Source organism: Barbus barbus (genome assembly GCF_936440315.1).
Source record: "Barbus barbus genome assembly, chromosome: 41".
Lineage (NCBI taxonomy): Eukaryota > Metazoa > Chordata > Actinopteri > Cypriniformes > Cyprinidae > Barbus > Barbus barbus.
The window spans coordinates 8,247,052-8,270,604 of record NC_136719.1 but is presented as its reverse complement, the minus strand read 5'-3'; the positions used below and the strand labels follow the sequence as shown (position 1 = coordinate 8,270,604).

Here is a 23,553-nt window from a genome sequence, read left to right as displayed (position 1 = left end):
TGCTGACTGTTTGATGTTTGTCTGTGTGCACGAATGTTTTGACTAATGGTCTGGCTTTCCCTCAGATCATCCCCCTTTGATTCTGACGCGGGTTTATCTGGAGTATGCGACAATGTTAGGCAAGAGTGTGATTATGGACTGCAAAGTCTTTAGTTCACCACCTGCCACTATTAACTGGTGAGTTTGGTAACAAGAGTTGCAATTTTAACAACGTGTCATAACCAGACGCAACATGATAAGCCACAAGTGAGCGGTCTCTTTTCTGTTGATCAGAGTTTTGGTCTGCACGACAAGTAACGAGCGAGGCTACATTTTGTTGGTCGCTTGGTTTCTTTATTTGTACACACTGAAATCTCATTGGACTGAAGTAACGTATTCATGTATATTAAAAATCAAACTCGGACGAGGAGAGACTAACTGTAAAAGAATCAGAGATTATAAGTCAAATTAAATGTAAACCATTAAAAGCATGCCGTCTACTGATGCTGAATGTAGTTTTACTCTCTTTTCGCTCAGTGCGTTGTGCATGTGAAACAGAGATAATGCCTCTGATTGGCTGTTTTGTGCTTGGTTGTGTTGCGTCACGGACCATTTTCACACTCAGTTTCTTGTCACAGGAGTCTTATCACATCACGCCTGGTTAGGACACGGTGTATGAGTGTCCTATGTATTTTAATTGGATATAATATATGAATGATAGTTGTTGGGCACAGAGTGTCTGATAACAGCAGTGCAGAGACCCACTAGGGTCAAGTGAATTAAGTGAAGGAAAAGGGACAACACATTGAGAAAAGACACTGCAAGATCTATAGGCCTTTTGAAATGTCTGTTCTCTCTAGGGGATCCTCCTTTTGCACTCGTATTTATACTCTTTTCTTCTTTGAAAAGTTTCCTTTCAAAAGCCTTTGGTCAATTTTGAAAGTCATGGTAAAAAAAAAAAAAAACTAGGCTACATTGGATTTGGTTTTATCAACAGAGCATCTGTAGTCATTTCAGTTAAGGCCCTTCCCATGGGCCTCTATTTCAGAGGAACTCTGAAGGGTTCAATGTTTGTTTTGTAGGAGAAGAGAAGACCCAGAGGGCTCTCTAGATGGAGAGAGATATTCTCTCCTGAAGAATGGCTCCCTGCAGATTCAAAAAGTCGAGATGGAAGATATGGGCCAGTACAAATGTTTGGCAAACAACTCCGAAGGCACTGTGAGCCTCACCACTGAACTTTTCATTAAAGGTTAGCCACCTTCCTTAATCAAAAAGCTTTCTGCTTCCTGATCATTACTGAAACCAAAGGTCTTCTGTTGATAGATTCAACGAGGATTGTCGAACCTCCTCAAGACATGAAGGTCAAAAGAGGATCAATGGCAGAGCTGGAGTGCCAGGTGGAGTGCGATCCCACCCTCAGAAGAGAGCTGGAGATCCTGTGGATGAAAGATGGGATGAATATCCTCTCAAACTTCTCTGAAGGGTGGGTGACCTGTTTTCCCTAAGTAGGATGAGATAGGTTGTCCTTAATGGTTCAACTTTGAATTCAATGAAGCCATTTAAGTAAATCCTGGTTTAAAAAAGGGTTGTGCTGTCAAAACAGGAAGGATTAGTGTGAGCTATAACATTTTTGAAGTGCAGACATTTTATTTATAGTTTTATCAGTGCTGGAATCATGGATTAAGTGCTTACACTTTGTAGTCGTGTAACAGAGCCGAGCTAGATTAATTGTAAGCTTTTATCAGTAATAGTAAGCTCTTATGGGCGAAATGTCTCTCTTGAAAATCAAAAGGTACTCCAGCTAATGAGCAGGAGCTTTAACCTCTTTTCTACTGGCTGGAATATGATGCCCAACAGGATCTTTTGTGTAAATGCAGTGTTTTGTTGTTGTGACTGTTAGCTATTTCCTTCCAGGCAAATTATGTTTGCATCTCTACCTCAGGTCGCCAATTAGCTGGCCATGATTCAGTTCTGTGCTGCAGATTAGTTCCAGTCGAACCGCAAATCATTTTTTGTACTTAAAAATATTGGAGACAAACACTTGGTGAACATAAGAGATGTGCATTGATTGTCAAGACAACATTTAACGTAGCTCTTATTTGTCATTTCAAACATAACAAAAGGCACAGATCCGCCTGTGACAATGCGTCTATACCGTCCTGAGACAAACTAGATCACTTCCATTATAATCAATGGAGCTGTCTGCACTATAAGTGGTGACTTCATTCGACAGATGCCTGGTTTCTATTTTTGTAAGGCTGCATAGCAACTTCAACCACTTTATTTTTCCGGTCTGCCTGGAAATTTGGGAATTGATTGCTTTGAATTTTGCTTTGAAGTTCATCTGTGATTCATAGTCAACAAGACTTGTAAAATATCAGGTTATTTGACCTTTTATGATGAAAAATAATGTTAGATCATGTTGTAGAATGTAAGTTGTAGTCATGTGGTGCGACTCCCACAGAACCAGAGTATTTGTTAATTAATAATTCATAATATTTACAAATAAATACTGATTACATTGAAAATAATGATTGTAAACTCAAATTCAAGGTGTAAGGAAAATATTTTATTAATTTATACTTTAATTTATACTTGGTTACATCAAATTTTAGAAGAATTCCATTTAAATGTAGTTGAAAATGGTGTAAAAGTTTTTAGAACCACATTAAAGACAAATAATACATTTCTATGAACTTTGTCAATGAGTCATTGTTTCTTGCCTTGTTTTACCATTGACTATTGCTGCCAACATAGAAAGTTACAATAAATATTCCTGGAATGCACATTGCTTATTTCATTCAAGATCTGAAACAATGTAAGATACTTTGAACTTTGTGAAAGACATTTCGAGACTTTGAACTACTATTTAGCAATATTTTATCAATCCACTATCACCTAACTGTTATTTTATATTGTACCGGTTTTGGGTTATTTGCAGATATTTCACAGATGATGGAATTCTCCAGATTGTCAATGTGAGCCACAGTGATCAAGGGAATTACACCTGCGTTGTTCGAACATCACTGGACCAAGATACAGCTTCTGCATACATAACTGTGTTAGGTACAACTGAAGGACCTTTTGAGACTAGAATGAATACCAACTAGACTGTGTTGTAATGATTATATATTACTTTAATCCCACAATAATAGACCTGCTTGGAAAAATATTCAAATAATAGAGTAGCAATCTCTGCAAAAGATTGTACAGAAAACACAAAACATATTGTGTAGACTTTGTGATCATTATTGCACCAGTTATTTCTTTAAGCGATTCTTATTGTTTTTTGAATGGTCTTAAAGGAATAGTTCACACACAAATTTTTGTCATCATTTACTCACCCTCAAGTCATTCCAAACCCATATAAGTTTATATCTTATACTGAATGCAATTTAAGAAATTTTGAAGAACCAAACATTCGTTGGCCCCCATTTACTTCCATAGTAGGGAAATAAATACTATGGAAGTCAATGGGGACCATCAACTGTTTGGTTACCAGCATTCTTCAAAATATATTTTTTTCTGTTCAACATAAGAAAGAAACTCATACAGGTTTGAAACAACATGAGGGTGACTAAATGATCACAAAATATTCATTTTTGGGTGAACTATCCCTTTAAAAATCTATGATATGAAGCTTGTTTATAGTGTTTGTGTCCTAAATGCCACACAGATGTCCCAGATCCACCGGTTCAACTGACACTCACTGAACCGAAAGACCGCAGTGTGAGGCTCCACTGGGCACCCGGCAGTGATCATAACAGTCCCATAACAGGTAAAATGCATCTTATCAAAGTACTGTACTGTCAGGGCTACAGAACAAATGCAAAACGCTTCCATTAGCGTTCCCTTCATATGTAATGGTACCCATTTTCAGTGCTTCTGTAGCTGGCTTTTGCTTTAAGCAGATTCCTCTGAAGTCGTTTTCATGGACGTTGCTCGTACTCAAACATTGCTCTACAATATTTCAAGAGGGCTCCCACTGGGGCCGAACCACAGTGTATTGAGAGTGTGCGCTCTGCATATTCAATGACCGCTGCGCTCTGTTCCTATGACTAGAGTTCATCATCCAGTACGAAGAGAACCACTGGGAGCCAGAGAAGTGGAAGGAGCTTCTACGAGTCGCAGGCAGCCAGTTCTCAGCCCCCTTGACGCTCTACGGCCACATTAACTACCAGTTCAGAGTCATCGCTGTCAATACTATTGGGAGAAGCCGTCCCAGCATGCCCTCTGAAAGATATAAGACACCTCCATGTGGTAGGGATACCTGTGATCCTTGAAGACTTTCGTGACGTGTTACCATCCAACGTCTAGGCTGTCCTTGGTTCACCTTGGATTTGTTTGAAGCGTGTCTTTGTGGGGATTTACCCTGAGAAAATTATACAGATGTCTATAAAAGCTCGATCAATTTTAATGCTCTTTTAAGCGAGCGCTGCCTCAGACTATCAATGACTGCATGCTCGTCATTATGTGTGATACACATTGGCAGTGTTAGACGGCAATGGTATTATTGACTGAGACAGATGTTAAATAATTCATATTCACATTTGTACAGCTCCCGACAGGAACCCAGAAAACATTAAGATTGAGGGTCACCTGCCACATCAGATGGACATCAGCTGGGAGGTAATAAAATGCAAACAGCATTGTCAAACAACCTTAACGCATATGCAAATATGCATGGTTTAGAAGCAAATACTGTCTTGGGAACTAAATGTTCCTGGAGCACCTAAGAAGTCTGGTGTCTTGTAGTTTTAAAGCAGTAACAGCTTAATTTGCACTGGCATTCAAGTATATGAGCAAATCCCCTTTCACAAGCCAATTTATGCTCTATTTATGAGTCAAAATTCCTTCAGATTGCAAGTCTGAAAGAAAGCCAAGCGAGGCACCCCAGAAACTAGGTTCCCACGACAGATTTCACAAACCCATCAGCAAATGTCTCTCGAACTCTTCCATTCTTTCCAAATTCTCAGTAACGTTTGCAGTGCTCTGACCCACTTTTCCCTTTAATCACCAGCCGCTCTTGCCTGTGCAGCACAACGGTCCCGATCTGGAATACAAACTAAGCTACAGGCTCCTGGGTGTCGAGGACAGTTGGAAAGAACAGATGGTGAAGAGACACTCATTTGTGGTGCGAGACACCCCAACATTTGTCCCCTACGAGGTCAAGATTCAGGCCTTCAACCGTCACGGGTTGGCACCAGAGCCCAGATTGGTGACTGGTTATTCTGGAGAAGACCGTGAGTCAAACAGCTTGTTAATGCATTCATCTCACAGTCATGTGACACTGCCACGATTAGCCAAAAATAAACACTTAAGATTAGAAGATTAGTTGGGAGAGTGGTCTAATCCACTCTTTTCCAGGATCAGCCATTTCTGCGGAGCTTTTACATTGTGCTTTTAGGGATCAGATACATTCTTTGCCAAGCACTTATGTGATTAACTTTTGTTTTATTCCATTTTCATATTTTTCCATCTCATGCCCTTGCCTCAAGTTGACATTTGGCATTGTCTTGAGGATGATGCAACAGGTTGGGCTGCTTTTGTCCCTGTTATATTTCTGCATCACTGTAGATACACAAAAACACGGTTGCTTTAGCTGTAGGTAGATCTTGACAGTTATCATGCAGTTGTTGCAAAGAGCAGGGATGCAAACTTGACACTTTTCAGTGATAATTGTTGTTTTGAATCCAAAATACACTCAGATAAAAATGTGCAAAAATTGTACTTTTAGGGGTACAACAGTTTGTCACTGGGGCAGTACACTTGAGGAACAGCTTTGTACCTTCTTTACCCCTAAAGGGTGCATATTACCCCTAAAGGAGCACCTTATTTACCCCTAAAGGGTGCATACTACTGTAATGGTACTACTATGCAGCCTTTACTTGTAAAGAAGGTACAAAGGTGTCCCTTTGAGGGTACTGCCCCAATATCAAGCAGTTGTATTCCTAAAGGTACAATTTTTGCACTTTTTTTTTCAGCCAGTGTAGGTCCTTGTGATTCATGTAAATCCGACAAGTTTTTGAAATTGGGATGAAATGAGAACCACTACTTTTGAGTTGCCAAAAAATTAAAAACAAAAAAAGACTACTGTAGCTTCTGTGGTTAAAATTGCAAATGCTGCCACACATGAACATCTCTGCAAGTGAGTGAGTTTGTCGCTTATAACATGCATTTTCAAATGCAACACATGCGACCATCTTCCTAAATTTGTTATTAAAATTGTTTATAAATCTATTTATAAATCAACAAAGTTTTCTCTGCAATTTTCTGTAAAAAAAATAATAAAAAAAGTAAATGAGTTATTGTTTAAAAGTAAATAAATGAAGGCATACATATATTAGCACTATAATGAAGTATTACAACAACAACTCAATTTTTATTTTTCAAAATACAATAGTAATACATAATAATCTGTAACATTTATATAGCGCTTTTCTGGGTACTCAAAGCGCTTTACATGGAAGGGGGGGGGTCTCCTCATCCACCACCAATGTGCAGCATCCACCTGGATGATGCGACAGCAGCCATATTGCGCCAGAACACCCACCACACAACAGCTTATTGGTGGAGAGGAGACAGAGTGATGCAGCCAAGGGATGATTAGGAGGCCATGATGGTCAGAGGCCAATGGGCAAATTTGGTCAGGATGCCGGGGTTACACTCCTACTCTTTTTCAAAGGACATCCTGGGATTTTTAATGCCCACAGAGAGTCACAACCTCTCATTCGAAAGACGGTGCTTTTTACAGTAGTGTCCCCGTCACTATACTGGGGTGTTAGGACCCACACAGACCACAGGGTGAGCACCCCCTGCGGGCCTCACTAACACTCTTCCAGCAGCAACCTAGTTTTCCCAGGAGGTCTCCCATCCAGGTACTGACCAGGCTCAACCCTGCTTAGCTTCAGTGGGCAACCAGTCTTGGGCTGCAGGGTGATATGGCTGCCACAAGTATGTATTGGTTTAATGTATTAAACCAATAAATAAATGCATACTACATGTATTTATTGGTTTAATTTTATTATTATTAATAATAATTTAATAAATATTATTATTATTATTATGGTATAGTAATATTAAATGGGTTCCATAAACACAGTGTGAATGTGGTCTGAGACAACTAAAGTAAAAGAGTCTAGGTTGAGTTTTTCACTATATCCTATATCCACTATATATGTAAATCCACATTTTAAAGCTAAAGGGGGTTGCATCTATGTCTTTTTTTTTTTTTTTATGCCCGATGAGTTTGCATCCCTGAAAGAGCCTTTCCTATGAACCCACATGTCTCTGTGGATAGCTTCATGTTAGCATGTGCACTTTTCCTGGAAACAGTTAGTGTGTCACCTAATTACAGTCTGTTTTTTTTTCCCCTCAGTGGCTCTAGTTGCTTGAGGAAATGGTTGTGTATGTGTGATTTGTGAGCTGTTACTCTCTTGCATCAGTTGGGAAAGTTTAGCCTTAAACAGATCTGCGTTCTGTTACCCTCTCCAGTGCCCTTGGCGGCTCCCGAAAACGTATCTGTGGAGGTGTTGAACTCTACGCTGCTGAGGGTCAGCTGGTCACCGGTGCCCCAATCCGCCTTGAGGGGCCATCTTGGAGGATACACTGTGAGTTCCCAACCCCTCCAGTTCAGAGGTCCTGTGGTGCTGGACAAAAGCAGATGGTCATTCAGCAACAAACAAGCTGTTTGTAGCATTTAATAGACTCCACTGTGTTTTCTTATTGCCTTTTTCTCTCTCTGCCTCTATTTTCACTCTTGCTTTCTTTTCCATAAAATATATATATATATCTCCTCATAAATACCCTCTTTCTCTTTCTTCCGTCTCTTGCCCCCAGGTGCACTGGTGGCAAAATCAAAGTCTGTTGACCTCTAAGAGAATTCCCTCAGAGAGACAGTCTCTCACCATCCCTGGAAACAGGAGTCACACCATGGTGCCAGGACTGAAGCCATTCTCTGAATATAACCTGACTGTCAACGTCTTTAACCGGAGAGGGAATGGGCCCAGCAGCAGTCCCATCTCTTTCACAACTCCACAGGGAGGCAAGAATGCTTTGACAGTAGACACATTTTGAAATTCAGTGGTTTGGGCAATTGTTTAGTTCTTGTGTAGATTCAGTTGAATTTTACACAGTTTGTTATTCACCCAAATGTATTGCTGAACATAATAAGACTAATTTAGATAGAAAGGAGGTGTGAAAAGAATGACATTGACTTAATTGAAATGCTATTTCAGCAGTTGAACTAAATTGTAGGTGGTTATGAAATAAAGACTTTTTGCACTGAAATATATTCCTAATTTAAGGTACATACTGACCAGTATAGCACTTGACATCTTCCCACAGCTCCTGAGCAACCTCCCATCCTGAGAGCAACAAACTTTCAGAAAGACTCCATCACGCTGGTGTGGGCGCCTCCGCATAAAACCAACGGCTTTCTCACGGGATACTTGCTGCAATATCAGACAGGTATGACTCTCACAGATTTATCTTATGTTACATCATCTGTCTCGGTGAATTTTATATAATCCCTGTTTAACTGTGCTATATTCTGGTGTATTTACTTAAAGTTTGGGGTCTATAACATTGATTATGTTTTTATGTTTTTTAGAAGAATTTTATGTTCAAGGAGACCGTATTTATATATTACAAAAATACAGTCAAAAACAACAATATTGTGAGATACTACATAAAAAAAAAAACCGTTTTCTATTATAATATATTTTCAAATGTTTTTTTTTTTCTGTGATGGCAAAGCTGAATTTTCAGCATCATTACTCCAGTCTTCAGTGTCACATGATCTTTCAGAAATCATTCTAATATGCTGATTTCTTCATTTTTAATTATAATCGCAGGTAAAAAAAAAAAATAAAAAAAAAATTGTGCTGCTTAACTAAAGTGGAAATGTATTATAGTGTCTTTATTTAGATTTCCTTGATGAGCATAACATTTGAAGAACATGGTTTCAAGCATGACGATGCTTTCTTGAATGTTGAATTAACAGCATTTTATTGATAAGGATAGGGAGTACGTAGGTTTTTGATTTTACTAGATATGATAGTAAATCCATAATTTTAAATTACGTAAAGTAGGAAGAACCCCATAACAGATCTAGACAAGTGGTGCTGGGGAGGAGGAAGGCTAAAGAAAATGATCACCGTGCTGGACGGTAATTTACAAGGTTGTGTAGACAGGAAATAGAGAACGACTGGCAGATTGTGCCAGTCAGCTACTCAGAAGAATTTCTTGACTGAACTATGCATTTATTTGAAATAGAAATCATTGTCATTTTTGATTAACTTAATGCATCCTTGCTAAATAAAAGCATCACTTTGTTTAAAAACTTCTTACTGACCCCACACTTTTGAATGTTTTAAATCTTTTAAAACTCAACTTTCTTGTTGTTCTTGTAGTTAATGAGACTCTGGGTGAGCTGAAATCTGTGAACATCGGTGCACCAGATACAACACAGTGGGTCTTGCGTGATCTGCAGGAGGACAACTGGTATAAGTTCTACTTGAGTGCGTGCACGCAGGTGGGCTGCGGGTCAGCCATCAGTGAGGAAGGAGGCACCGTCTCTGAAGCGTGTAAGTGTGCCCGGCAGCATCTATAAGCAGAGTCCCAAGAGCTATAATGAACCTGGTATCAGAATCTGATTTGAAGTGCCCATGCTGAGACACAAACATCTGATTCAAGCAAAGTTAGTTGTGTTCTAATTAGCACAGCCGCAAGGTGTTCGAAAGTGATTAAGCAGCAGTTACGGAACTCTGAGTTGCTGTTGGCAAGATCTTGTTGCATAAAGGAGAATGATTAGATTATTGCTATCATGCAAAAATCTGACGACCAAAAGGGTGTAATGACCAATACATTGACCAATCAATGAGGTGCCTTAGTAAAAACAATCGCATACTGATGTTTTTCTATTTACTGGATAACTGATTTTGCATCATCGTCACAGTTTTTCTCTAGGCCACAATTTTGTTACGAATTGCCTATTTCTTTCTGTTATGCTCATATTTTCATACTCCATGGGTTTGTTTAAACTGATCTGTCTTCTTATCAACCAACTTCTCTTTCTCATGAACTAGTTACAATGCCCGAACATTCATATCCTGAAGTTTCTACAGGCTCAGCTGAAACTTCGACAGAGAGCTGTATGTATCACATACTGTAGTTTATAGCATTTTGCAGCTTACATAGTAATTTTTTATTTCGAAAATGTAAAATTTTGAAGCATTTCAAATGCCTTCTGCCGTTTTCGGTCAGATAAATGCAATTTGAAGCTAATTTATCAGTAAGATATGTCAACTTATGGACATAAAACCTGAAGTGATTTATCTTATTATTATATTTGTTTTATTTTAACATGTCTCTACTGTATTTTTAAGATGATCTGTCAACATCTGAGATGACATCTTCTGAGTTGAGTATGTACTAGCAGATTTGTAGCTATTTCTGTAAACTGAAAAATGAATTAGTATATTAACTAATGACTAAAATAACTCCAGATGAAATTATTAGTTACATAAACTCATAACGGCATGGAAAAATATTTAGGTCTTAACATTAGTCATACTAGTAGTAGTGTCAGTAGTTGTAGCACTAATTTTAGTCACATAAATAGCATTAGTTGTTGTTGCTGAAATTCAAAAGGCCCAGCATAACTCTATTTTCAGTGAAGGAGATAATTGTGTACATTCTGCAAAATGAGCATATTCTTCTATCAAAAATCCACATAGTGACAGCTGGTTCAAGTTTACTTCAGTTTGGTTGCTGTTGGCATTTGCTTTTGTCTTTTAAGAGCTCCTCTGTGAGGCAGTAGTACTGTCCCTGAACCCCTGCTAAAGAGAGCAAATACATGCTGTCTTTATCAGGGTTGACAAAACCAGTCTCGCTGCTGACAGGAACACATCACTCAACGGTATTCATTTAGTAAAGACCAGCTGTATACTCGTAGTACAAATGCAAAAAAGCATTTAGTAACTGTCAAGCCTTGACAGTACTTTTGCCTTGTTAGGCCCATTTATTTGTGGTTTGAACTCTCTCTCTCTCTCTTGCAAGGGCAACCTTTCTCTTTCACCTCATCTAATACGGACACTCCTTTTGTCAATACCACCTATCCTATCTTAGGTATTCATCCATTCATCTACCTAAACAATCATTTTCATAACTCCATACTTAAATGAAATGGACATTTAGAGTCAACATGAAATCTTGCCTTATAATTGTTTTCTAAAATAAATATCCTCTTTCACTCTGAAATGTTACAAAAGAGCTTCATGTTTTCTTTAACAGTGCATTTCATTCTTTCCGGTCTTTTGTTATATATCTTCTTCTCTATGTATTTCTCTCAGTTGTGCTCAACATATCCACCTTTGTAACTGACACCTATGCAAGAATCAGCTGGAGAACCAGAGGAGAACGTTCTGATTCACAACTTTATGTTGCCATAATGAATCACAGTAAGGATCTTACTCTTGGAACTGATCTGTCAGGATCTAATGTTTGCAGCATTGTGTAAATTGGAGACATATTTGTAGCGTAGCTTGGAAAGTATTATTGAGGGCTGCAATTAAAAACTATTTTAAATCGATGGATCTGATGATTTCTAACATTAATTTGGCTTTTCAACATTTTGATCAATGTGCAAATTTAAATATGTACAATGTACTGTATATATTGTGTGCAAACATGCAAATATAAAGGTTACAATTTACATGACAATTTTAAAGCGCGTCGGAAATGTAACGCCCCTTTCCATAATCGCGAGGTTCAGCTTTCAAAATAAAAGTAAAGACAGTTAATAATGTCCTTAGTTTTACCACCAGTTCAAGCCCGAGAAGGGAACAGAGTCACGGGACAGACACAGTGATGATGCTCGTATGTATTTGAACACAAGCCACAATTAAGATAGCTGACTTGCTGTGATGTGACCCTCTCGCTCTCACAGACACACACACACACACACACACACACACACACAATGCGCAAAACTCTGCATTTGAACAGTCAATAGCAAATACTTAAACTAATAACAAAACTTACTTACAGTCACTGATTCAGGAGCAGCAGGTTGTCATAGCAAAGTCAGAATTACCTCCTCTCCTAGGTTCATGAAATGGTCGTCCATAAAATGTGTTGTGATGTAATCTTAATGATTCCTAAATGCATCTACTTTTGGAAGGCCAAATAAAGTGCTTTTGCTTTCGCCTAGAAACACATAGCATCTCCCTGTATGGCAAGCCGTTTTGACTTTTATTCTTTCTCAGGATATGAATTCTTGATATCAACAATTCAGTTTTTACTAGTTAAAATGTTATTTCTTGATATCAGGAATTAGATTTCTACTAGTAACAATGGCTATTTTTGATATCAGCAATTACATTTCCACTAGTTAAAATGCTAATTCTTAATGTCACATATTAAATTTAAACTAGTAAAAACTAAATTCTTGATATCTGTAATTGTATTTTCACTAGTTAATGTCACCATAGGCTGCCATTCAAAATCAGTTGTTGATATCAAGGATTAATTTCTGACTAGTTGAAACTCCAATTTCACATATCAGAAATACAATTCTTACTAGTAAAAATGTATATTCTTGATATCAACAATTGAATTGTCACTAGTGACAATGTTCATTTTTGATATCAATAATTCAATTGTTGATATCAGAAATTACCCTCCGAATTGTTCATATCAGAAATACATTTTCAGATATCAGAAATGAACATTGTCACTAGTGACAATTAAATTGTTGATATCAAGAATATACATTTTTACTTGTAAGAATTGTGATAGGTGAAATTGGAATTTCAACTAGTAAGAAATTAATTCTTGATATCAACAACTGATTTTGAATGGCAGCCTATGGTGACATTAACTAGTGAAAATACAATTACATCAAGAATGATAGTTTTTTACTAGTTGAAATTTAATTAGTGATATCAAGAATTGGCATTTTAACTAGTTAAAACTGAATTGTTGGTATCAAGAAATAACATTGTTACTAGTGGAAATGTAATTGCTGATATTAAAATAACCATTGTTACTAGTAGAAATCCAATTCCTGATATCAAGATCTTATCTATGCACAATCAGCTTGTAACACTCCAAAGAGAAAGCAAAACTTGAAAATCGCATCATATGACCCCTTTAAAATAATCTTTTTTTTTTCAGTAATTCCATCTTTTTTTCCCCGTAATGTTCAATTAATGATTTTAAATAAATATAAGATTGTTTTAATGAATTATGGTTAAATGAGCTTTGTGTTGTAGAAACATATGCTGTAAGGAAAAATCAGTAGAAAGTGGATAATGTCTTATCAGTACCTTTTCAGTTGGGTTTAAAACGCAAGGCAATGAAATGCATAATACAAAATATGTGTAAAATACCTGTGTATAATTAATACAGAAAATCCTTAATAATTTGCTATTTAAGAACTAAAAGAATTCACTCAACAGTTTCAAAATCTGCGGTTTGCCTACAAAACAGCCCAAAATACAGACCAACTGATAATGAAAATCATTCTCTATAATTTTCATTGTGGATTTTTATTTGCAGCCCTTTTATCAATCTTACTCTGTCAACTTTTCTAACCTTTCAAAGTGTCGCTTTTCACTATCATAGATAAAACCTCTTTCTGCTGGGTTGTGGGCTAACGCTATCTGGTTATGCGGTTACTCCTTCAGGTGATGGTATCTGGCAGCTTTCAGAGGCTTTAAATACATCTAAAGGTTTCCACCTCGTTGAAGGGCTCACCCCAGGAACTGTGTACACAGTCCGGCTGCAGGTTTCACAAAGGGTTGATGTCCCTAGCATTTTTGAAGAGGTTTTAAAGACCAGGAAAGGTGAGAAGTTAAAGAATTTAGCCTGTAGAACAGCATTAGAGGTATCACTGACATGGTATAGTATGTGACAGTCTTTCTGTTGGTGCATTAGCACTAGGAGTATATAAAAAAGGTCTCCCATTCCATTGAGCAAGCAGTTTATATTGTACTTTACAATTATAGGTTTATAGAATGTGCTCTAAAAATAAAGCTGTGAAATTTACAGGGGAAAAAACAGCAGCTTGCCAGAATTTTACACCAAAAAAATTGTCTCAACAGTACATCATGGTAACAAAAACTGTATATTTTAATAAATTATATAATGTTAAAGGGATAGTTCACCGGGAGGTGAAAATTCTGTCATTAATTACTCACCCTCATGTCATTCCAAACCCATAAGACCTTTTTTCATCTTCTGAACACAAATTATGATATTTTTTTATTAAATCCAAGAGCTTTCTTACCCAGCATAGACAGCAACACAACTGACATGTTCAAGGCCCAGAAAGGACATCGTCAAAACAATCCCTGTGACATCAGTTGTTCAACAGTAATGTTATGAAGCTACGAAAATATTTTTTATGCGCAAAGAATACAAATTAATGACTTGTCCTTACTACCTTTCTGGGCCTTGAACGTGGAGGTTGTGTTTCTTTCTAGTCAGGGTCAGAAAGCTCTCGGAAATCATCAAAAATCTTAATTTGTGTTCTAAAGATGAACAAAGGCCTTGTGGGTTTGGAACGACATGAGGGTGAGTAATTAATGACAGAATTTTCATTTTGGGCAGAACTAGCCCTTGAGTATTACATCCTTCTACTCTGTTTTGTATCTGTATAATATACTGATAACCACTGTAATAATAGAAGCAGTAAACAGGACACGTGATGAATTAGTGTTCACCACAAGTAGCTTAATCTATGAGCAAACTCTACCTTTCAAAACTCAAGTTCCACTCTAGAATAAATGACCCGAAGACCGTAAGATCATTGAAGACTGTAAAACAGCTTGTTACCTGCAACTTTCTGATATCAGACAGACATACCTTTGGACATAACGGCCAACATCTACATCTCAACAATGCCTACTGTGTATTTGACAGAAACTTGGCCCATCTATTCAGTGCAAGGTAATACAGAGGAAGTAGGGTAGATAATGTTATTCATAAACACCTGAAGAACTAATGATAATGCCACTGAATTATGTATGACTGCTAGATGTAGCACCTACAGCTCTGCATATGCTTCCGACGGACAAGTGACGGAAATTTATTTGCAACTGGGTTCCTGATCATTTCATTTTGTCAGTAAACCCACAGCCTCTGAGACAGAAGAGCCATTTATGCTAGAGAATCGGTGGCAAATGTGTTCAATTCATCAAATGTTCAGAAGTGAGCTATTTTTGCTATAAGGAGTAAACTTAATTAAAAATGTTCATGATCCATTTAAATACTCTTTTGTGTTCTAATTGTTCTCTTTTGACAATTTGTTCTTCTAACCCAAAAGACTCCAATATTTTCAAGTTGACAACATAAATAACATTTTTCCAAAAACAAACTCTCCCTTGTCCTTGCAGTGCCTAGCAAAATACTCATGGCATCCCAGGAGTGGTTTGTGGCGATGATGTGCGTGGTGGCATTACTAACTCTGCTTGTCCTCATCGGCTGTTTTGTGCTTAAGAACAAAGGCGGCAAGTACGCAGGTAAGACATAAACGGCTCACACAGACCTCTGTCCATGCTCTCAGTGCTCTGTAGTCAAAGCGTTTACACCTTAGCTTGGTGCTTTAGTTAGCTTTGTGTTGTGTTGCTCCTTCGCACCAACCCATAGACTTACTAGCAGTGTCAGACAGATAACCTGAGATCAGTGAGCTTTATTAGCCTGTCCTCACCTGCTCCTACTGGTCTTCCTTTGTTCTTCACATGTATATTTAACCAATATGAAATGCTTTTAATGGATTCAAGAACAAATTATGTCCTGACTGGATTATTGCAACAGACACTTGCATGCATTAAAATGCGTAAGAAACCTTATGGAGCTTATGGAATAAAGCCTAAGGCATTCCATTTTAAACACTTTATTCTTACATCACTGTGGCTGTTAGCTATACTTTACAAATAGGTTATTTATAGCTTACCAAGCTGAAAATAATTCATGTTTTCTCCAGTAAGGCCATGTCTTACATTCAAGTTCAGCACAAAGTAGTTTAACTAAAAGGCAGTCAGTGTCCTTGATGTGCTTCCACACAGCAAAATAGAAAATATTCTCCCAAATTTGGAGAATATGAAGCATTGAATGTTTGCTCAGCATTTGCAAAACAAATGGATATCATATTATCATTTTTTAAATGATATCAAGGCAACAAATTTCAAAAGCAACCGTGAAACCGGTACAAAGCATCCTTTGTGGATGTTGTAATTTCACTAAAATAAAATCTCCCAAAATAGTACAATGATATTTTATGATAAATAACATCTTTGCGTTTTTTTCTTTGCAGTGAAGGAAAATGAGGAAACTCCCGCTGATCCCAAAGCTCACGCCATGGGGGAAGAATCTCCCTGCGAGTACAGGTCAGAGAGCCACACTAGTTCTGTTATAGATCAGAACACAAGATCTTCGTCTCACTGAGTTCCTGTAAAATCATTTCTTAATGCCTTTATCTCCTGCAAATAAACCCTACATGCCCGCCATTTACTTGGAGCCACATGGAAAGCATTTCTCTGCAAGCTTGAACTGACTCTGTGCTCACTAGCCACCACACAGGTAGTAAACAGCAGCTTTCTTTAGCATAAGTAAGATTTTTAGTGTTGCGGTGTATGTTGGTAGTTGTTATATTGCGTTTAGCCAGTAGAACAGATTCAAAAGAGTTCCTCAGTCATAGAAATAGCTGAAAATATCTGGTAATATTACTTATTTCCACATCAAGGCTGAAACATTCTGGTGAATATGTAAATGTTTTTTTTTTCATAAACTAGATACATTTAAATATTACATATGCAAAATGTTGCTCTTTGAGAGTGTTTAAGTCAGAGTCTGTTGATTTGCTAATTGCTATCATTTTAAAAGATTAGTATCTGACATACAAATGGAAATCCGTTGATATATAAAAAAATTTTGAGCCAGTATTTGTAAAGAAATGAATACTTTGATTTAGCAAGGACACATTAAATTGATCAAAAGTGACAAGACTTGCTTTAAAAAAAAAAAAAAATCTTTTGATCTTTTATTCAACAAATAATCCTGAAAAAAATGTATCACAGGTTCCACAAAAATATTAAACTGCACAGCAATTTTCAACACTGCTAATAATATAAATAATACATTTTTCTCGAGAATTGAATCAGCATATTAGAATGATTTCTGAATGATCACGTGAGACTGAAGAGTGGAGTAAAGATGCAAAAAATTAAGCTTTGAATCACAGGAATAAATTACATTTTAAAAGCCTTTGTGAGCATAAGAGACTTCTTTCAAAAATATATATTTGTATATACACTCACTGGCAACTTTTATTAGCTACACCTTGCTAGTACCGGTTTGGACCCCCTTTTGCCTTCAGAACTGCCTTAATTCTTCCAAATTCTGACCCTACCATCTGAATGTAGCAGCAGAAATCGAGACCCATCAGACCAGCCAATGTTCTGACCCCATTCTCCTCTGACCTCTGACATCAACAAGGCATTTTCGTCCACACAACTGCCGCTCACTGGATATTTTCTCTTTTTCGGACCATTCTCTGTAAACCGTAGAGATGGTTCTGCATGAAGATCCCAGTAGATCAGCAGTTTTTGAAACACTCAGACCAGCCCGTCTGGCACCAACAACCATTCCACGTTCAAAGTAACTTAAATAACTTAAAATCCCCTTTCTTCCCCATTCTGATGCTCGGTTTGAACTTGAGCAAGTCGTCTTCACCACATCTAGATGCCTAAATGCATTGAGTTGCTGCCATGTGATTGGCTGATTAGCAATTAGATAGATAGATAGATAGATAGATAGATAGATAGATAGATAGATAGATAGATAGATAGATAGATAGATAGATAGATAGATAGATAGATAGATAGATAGATAGATAGATGTACATTTAAATGATCCAATAATCAGAAATGACTGGAAATGTGATGGAAATTTGTTGGATAAAAAAGTATGTAGTTAATGTTGGAAAACAACAACCAACCAGGTGCAAAGTGACAAGTGACACATTAAAAACCTGTGTGGAAAACAAGCGAGCGAAAAGGGAGGCTGTGTGCAGTTAACTTGTATACTCGCAAACGGAGTAGCTTGAATCCATAAATGTGTTTCCATCTCATTACACTTAGACACAGAGATGCCCATTTTATTCCTCCCTCAGGAAAGAAATGCAGCTTCAGCAGAGGCTTGGAGTCTGATCTGTACGCTACCCTTGTTTGGGGAGTTACAGCACCAGACACACTCAAACATCTGCTAACTGAAGAAACCAGATAGGGAAGTGTGTCCCGTACCAGCTGTGGAGTATGACGGTAGCCTCAGAGGCTTTCAAAACTGCTTTACTCTGGATTACACAAGGAGGCTAATGATTTATTACAATTTTGGGAATAGAAGAGCAGGTTTATCGTGTTACACCATTGGTGATATTCATTTGATGCACTGAAATATGATATAGTGCACTGAATTCTGGGATCCTAAGATATATGATATATTACATATATCTTAGGATCTAACGATATTCGTTAGATCCTAAGATATATGTAATATCTAACGATATTAGATATATTACAGGATGACTGATAAAGGATTTTGCAAATACTGATAACGGTCATCACACGAGGAGGACTTCACACGACAACTGCCGCGGTAAACTAAGCTTTTTTTTATACCCATCTAACAAAATACTAATTGAACTTAGCTGGACACACTTTCCTTATTTTTTCACAACAAATGGCCAAACAAGCACCGACACTGACAAGATACGTGATACAGAACGAGATCAAACACGATATCAGCACGTCTCCACACATGATCTGTATGACAAATATAAAAATATAAAAAGAAAAATCCAAAACGTGAAACAATCCCAGTGACAAGAGGAACTAAAATGCTGCTCATATATGTGAAAACTATCACACAGTTCTAATTAACAGTATCTAGTAACGCTTGTGTCGGTAACAGGGTTGACTAGAAAAATAGTCATAAAATAATAAATTACATAGCCTGAGATGGCACAATACAATTTCTTGTCATTTTAAGGTGTCTTCATTTCATGGATATTTAAAAAATGTTGATTAAACTAATTAAATTTTTTATTTTTCCAAGTGGAAAAGGCACCGATTACGTGGAATGACCCATTTACTGTCACTTTTGATCAATTTAATGCATCTTTGCTAAATACAAGTATTGGTTTCAAAAATAAATAAATAAACAAACAAAATAGTGCTGTCAAGCGATTAATCGCGATTAATCGCATCCAAAATAACAGTTTGTTTACATAATGTGTGTGTACTGTGTATATTTATTATGTATATATAAATACACACACATGCATGTATATATTTCAGAAAAGTGTTATATTTGCATATTAAATATTTATTTATAATATAAATTATATGAATACAAATACAGACATGTAAATACATGTAAATATTTTCAAAATATATACTGTATGTGTGTTTATTTATATATACATAAATATACACAGTACACACATATACTATGTAAACAAAAACTTTTATTTTGGATGCAATTAATTGCGATTAATCGTTTGACAGCACTAAAACAAACAAATAAATAAATATTGATGACCCCAAGCTTTTGAATAGTACTGTGACTATAATGGTTTTCACAAAAATATGAAGCAGTTGTCAACATAAATAATAATAAGAAATGTTTCTTGAGCAGCAAATCAGAATATTATGAGAAGGTTTGAAGGGATTTTTTTTAACTTATTTTGAATTGGAGTTATTTTAAAATAAGTTATTTTAAATTGTAGTAATATTTCACAATATTACTATTTTTGCTGTATTTTTGATCAAATAAATGCTGCCTTGGTGAGCATAAGAGATATATAATGACAACAAGTTCTGCTAAAATTATTTTAGTTTTTATCTGCACCAATTAATCTGCAAAAGCATCTAATTTCTACATGTTACTAACTAAATATTTTGGAGAGATGATGCAATACATTCCTTACTGTGAATTGTTCTCTTGTGGTCAGCAGGACTATTATTTCCAAAATGAAAAGAGGACAAATGTCAGTTTATCCTAATAAATGTTCTGTCTGGATTTATTTTATCGCTATCCGAGATGTTGTGGCATCTCATAGTAATTGGGAGCTTACGAGGTGACCCCCTGTCTCCTTATAGACACCTGCTTGCTGACAGTGTGCCTGCTCTCAAATTGGCAGCTAATTTTGGTTTGTCCCATCATTCCTTAGGGACTAAAGTAACCTGACAGGCTGTTTGTCTACAGGCACACAAAAGATTCTCTTAAGTCGGTCCTCTCATTGGCTGGCATGACCGGCGCTCAGCAATTTTCTCCCTCTCTCTAGTTTTGAGAATTGCCATCAGGCCTTGTAGTCTTTGCAATTAGTAATTAGCAGAAAGCAGTGATTGCATCCTTCCCTTGCACCCTTCTTCCCCACCAGCTCTGTCTGCCAGCCTCGACTAGTATCATCATCCTAGTCACTCTGAGCTGAATTTGACTCATTTTTCTTGCTGTTTGACAGTGACAACGACGAGAAGCCGCTGAAGAGCAGTCAGCAATTGTTCACAGACATCAAAGCGGATGATAGCAGCGAGGACAGCTCTGTGATGTCGGAGGACGATGACTGCGAGTTCAACGAAGACGGGTCGTTCATCGGCGAGTACTCAGGATACAAGCGTAGGGTGTCCACGGAGGTGAATGGACATGCCCCGGTGACTTCTTAATGCTGGTTCAACCTTAGGAACTTTTAAACTATTTTACAGGGAGAACGAGAGGTTTGTTTGTAAGATGTACCATGAATGTGCCTATGTTTTTTACAGAGTTTGCTTTTGCGTGAATAGCCACTTCTTTACAGTATTAATATGAAGGGTGATGACAGGTTATAGTTCCGGCCAACATGAAAATTATGCCATCATTTACTCAGCGCTGTACTGTTTCAAACTGGTACGACTGTCTTTTAGACATTTAGTAGAATGTTCATGCTGCTCTTTTCTTACAATAACAATAAATGGTTACCAGAGTGCAAAGCTCCAAAAAAGGACAAAAATATGTATATACCCTTATATAAAGTACACTTTAGCATACTTTAAAAAAAAGTACTTACTATAGAAATAATGTATACTTTAAAAGAATACTTAAGCGCAAACTGACTGTAATGGTTTGTAATGGACACTTAATTATGTTCTTTGCAATTAAATAAAATCTGTTTTAGTTTAAATTTATATTAAATCTATTTAAATTTAAGATTGTTTCTTGACCCACTTAAATAGTACATCTTTCTGTATAATTTCAGAATTCTGTTCTCTTTGAAATATGGTTAAAGTGTACTTTTGAAAATATTGACAAACATTTATGGTAAACTAAAACGGTCCATGTATCATCCGATCATTAGTTTTTTTTATTAATATTGTTAGTAGAAAAATGAGAAAACGGCGCCTATTTTCGATTTTTTTCGTTTGTTCAGAAATGTGCAAAAACAAGATTTTGGCTTGATTTTCATTTTTTGGTTCACGGGTAGAAAACCCGTGGTTTTCCCCTTGTGGGCGGTCATGAGACGCCCCTTTCTGCCGATTGGTCAACCAAATCTGAACCAGTGACGTTGTTACGGGGCTGACGAGACGTGAGACATGCGGATCCATATGCAAGGCTTTATTAAAAAACATGGTCAGAAACAGGCAGGGTCAGACATCGGCAAACAGGTATGGCAAGGGCAAGACAGAGCAATCCGTGGAGCAAGCGTGGATCAATGATGAGCGAACAGTATCCAAAGGGGCAAGGCAGAGAGAGAATCCAGAGTCGAGAGCAATAATCCAAACGGGGAGCGAACACAGTCCAAACGGCAAGGCGAAGGGTTAATCCAGGAAACACGGGCAGGGTCAGACACGGCAGGAAAACAAGGCAAGACTAAGACTATAAGAATGGCTCTGTAAAGTTGCTATCTCTAGATGAGTGATATACGCTAACAATACTCGGCCCTGATGCTGAGGAAGTCCATGGTTTAAATAGTGTGTGTGATTGTGAAATGAGCATCAGGTGCGTGTGATGAGTGAATGGTGACAGCTGTGATCTGTGCAATGCATAGTGGGAAATGGAGTCCAGTGTGCTGTGTAGTGTGAGAGTCAATGTGGTGAACGGGTGACCTCTGGTGGTGGTAAAACAGGAGAGCATGGACCAGATTCGTGACAGACGTCATCAGTCTTTCCTCTGTTCCTTTCAAGAATTTTATTTTATTTTTTCCTTTCAAGAAACTAATAGTCCTCTGCTGCTATATCAGTATACCGATTCTTAAGCTCCTAGATCGGGCTTTCTTCTGTGCAAACTAAGCATTTTACAAAATTATTTATTTCAGAACTTTTAATCAGCACCCGTGTTTTATTTAGCTGTGCAAAGTTAAATCAGTGTGAAGCTGCACTAGGTGCAGAGTATTGGAAATTATTACATGATCACACCTTCATTCCACACAGAACCCCAACATATTTATTATATTTAGATTTAGGCTATATCTCTATGTATTCTTGATCGGCTTGAAAAGGGTGTTTGGTTAGGCTAGTTCTTCATTTATTGAATGAGGACGGGAGTCTGTTATCCTTCAGTGACTTGTGTTCTAAATAGCTACTGAATTTAGGGGACAGGGAACAGGGAAAATAACGAAATACTCTATCATTTTATTTGTGTACATTTCAAAATAACTACTAAATGTCATGCCTTTGAAAAATAAAGAAAACAACAGCATGCAACACTTTTGGCACATCTCGGTTTCCCTTAACATCTTTCTGTCGCACGCCGCAAACACGAACCAATCCACAGTGAATACTTGACGCGCCTACTTTAAAAAGTCTACATTTAGATTATTTGGCGTTAATTGCATCATATAAATCACTTTGGAATAAATCACAGTATGTATCATGATAAAAAAGTGACTTTACAGTCTGAAAAATATGGTAGGCTATAGCAAATTATTTCGCGGATCACTTTAAGAACCCTGGTTTACACAGAAAAAAAAAACCTTTTCTAGACTCTGCCCCGGTACAAGAAAAAGAGGAAATGTAGTTGCAATAAAACGGGTTATGAATCCGTACACCTGCAGCAGCGGAGGACTACTATTTTGCTGCGCAGAACTGCAGAAGTACTGATGACTGCACGGTTGCTCTTTGCCTGACCAATCATTTAATTTCCGGCCATGTGTAGACGTCGAATATTTACGATGTTTATTCATTTTTCTATGCCTGAACCTGAACGAAAAGCGAAAAATTAAGCTGAATTCTCTTTCTTTTTTTTCTTTTCTTTTTTGAACAAATGAAAAACTGAAAATAGGCGCCGTTTTCAAATTTTTCTACTATCAATATTAAATCAAAAACAAATGATCGGATGATACACGGACCCTAAAATATACTTTTATGTAATTTATTTTGAAACTTGTTTGTCATGTATTTCAATATATTTGTAATTACACATTTGTAATGATAAAGTTGCAATTAAATACATGTAAAACATTAACCTTAAATTTAACTTTAAATATATATATATATTTTTAAATGTATTTTTAAAATATGACGTACACTACAAGTG

General features: G+C 37.1%; 1 protein-coding gene across 1 annotated transcript in view; it reads left to right on the top strand.

The window, feature by feature from the left end:
• Nucleotides 1–22,694, top strand: part of chl1a (cell adhesion molecule L1-like a) — a 38,071-nt gene extending 15,377 nt beyond the window's left edge. The window contains exons 12-26 of the mRNA XM_079402843.1: nt 66–177; nt 1,062–1,228; nt 1,303–1,462; nt 2,921–3,045; nt 3,656–3,757; nt 4,042–4,239; nt 4,538–4,608; nt 5,000–5,222; nt 7,474–7,589; nt 7,819–8,023; nt 8,326–8,448; nt 9,393–9,566; nt 15,381–15,506; nt 16,301–16,373; nt 20,507–22,694. Of these exons, the coding sequence (XP_079258969.1) occupies nt 66–177; nt 1,062–1,228; nt 1,303–1,462; nt 2,921–3,045; nt 3,656–3,757; nt 4,042–4,239; nt 4,538–4,608; nt 5,000–5,222; nt 7,474–7,589; nt 7,819–8,023; nt 8,326–8,448; nt 9,393–9,566; nt 15,381–15,506; nt 16,301–16,373; nt 20,507–20,708 (2,177 nt within the window). The 3' untranslated portion in view covers nt 20,709–22,694. The remainder of the gene's footprint in view (nt 1–65; nt 178–1,061; nt 1,229–1,302; nt 1,463–2,920; nt 3,046–3,655; nt 3,758–4,041; nt 4,240–4,537; nt 4,609–4,999; nt 5,223–7,473; nt 7,590–7,818; nt 8,024–8,325; nt 8,449–9,392; nt 9,567–15,380; nt 15,507–16,300; nt 16,374–20,506) is intronic.
• Nucleotides 22,695–23,553: the final 859 nt, after the last annotated feature.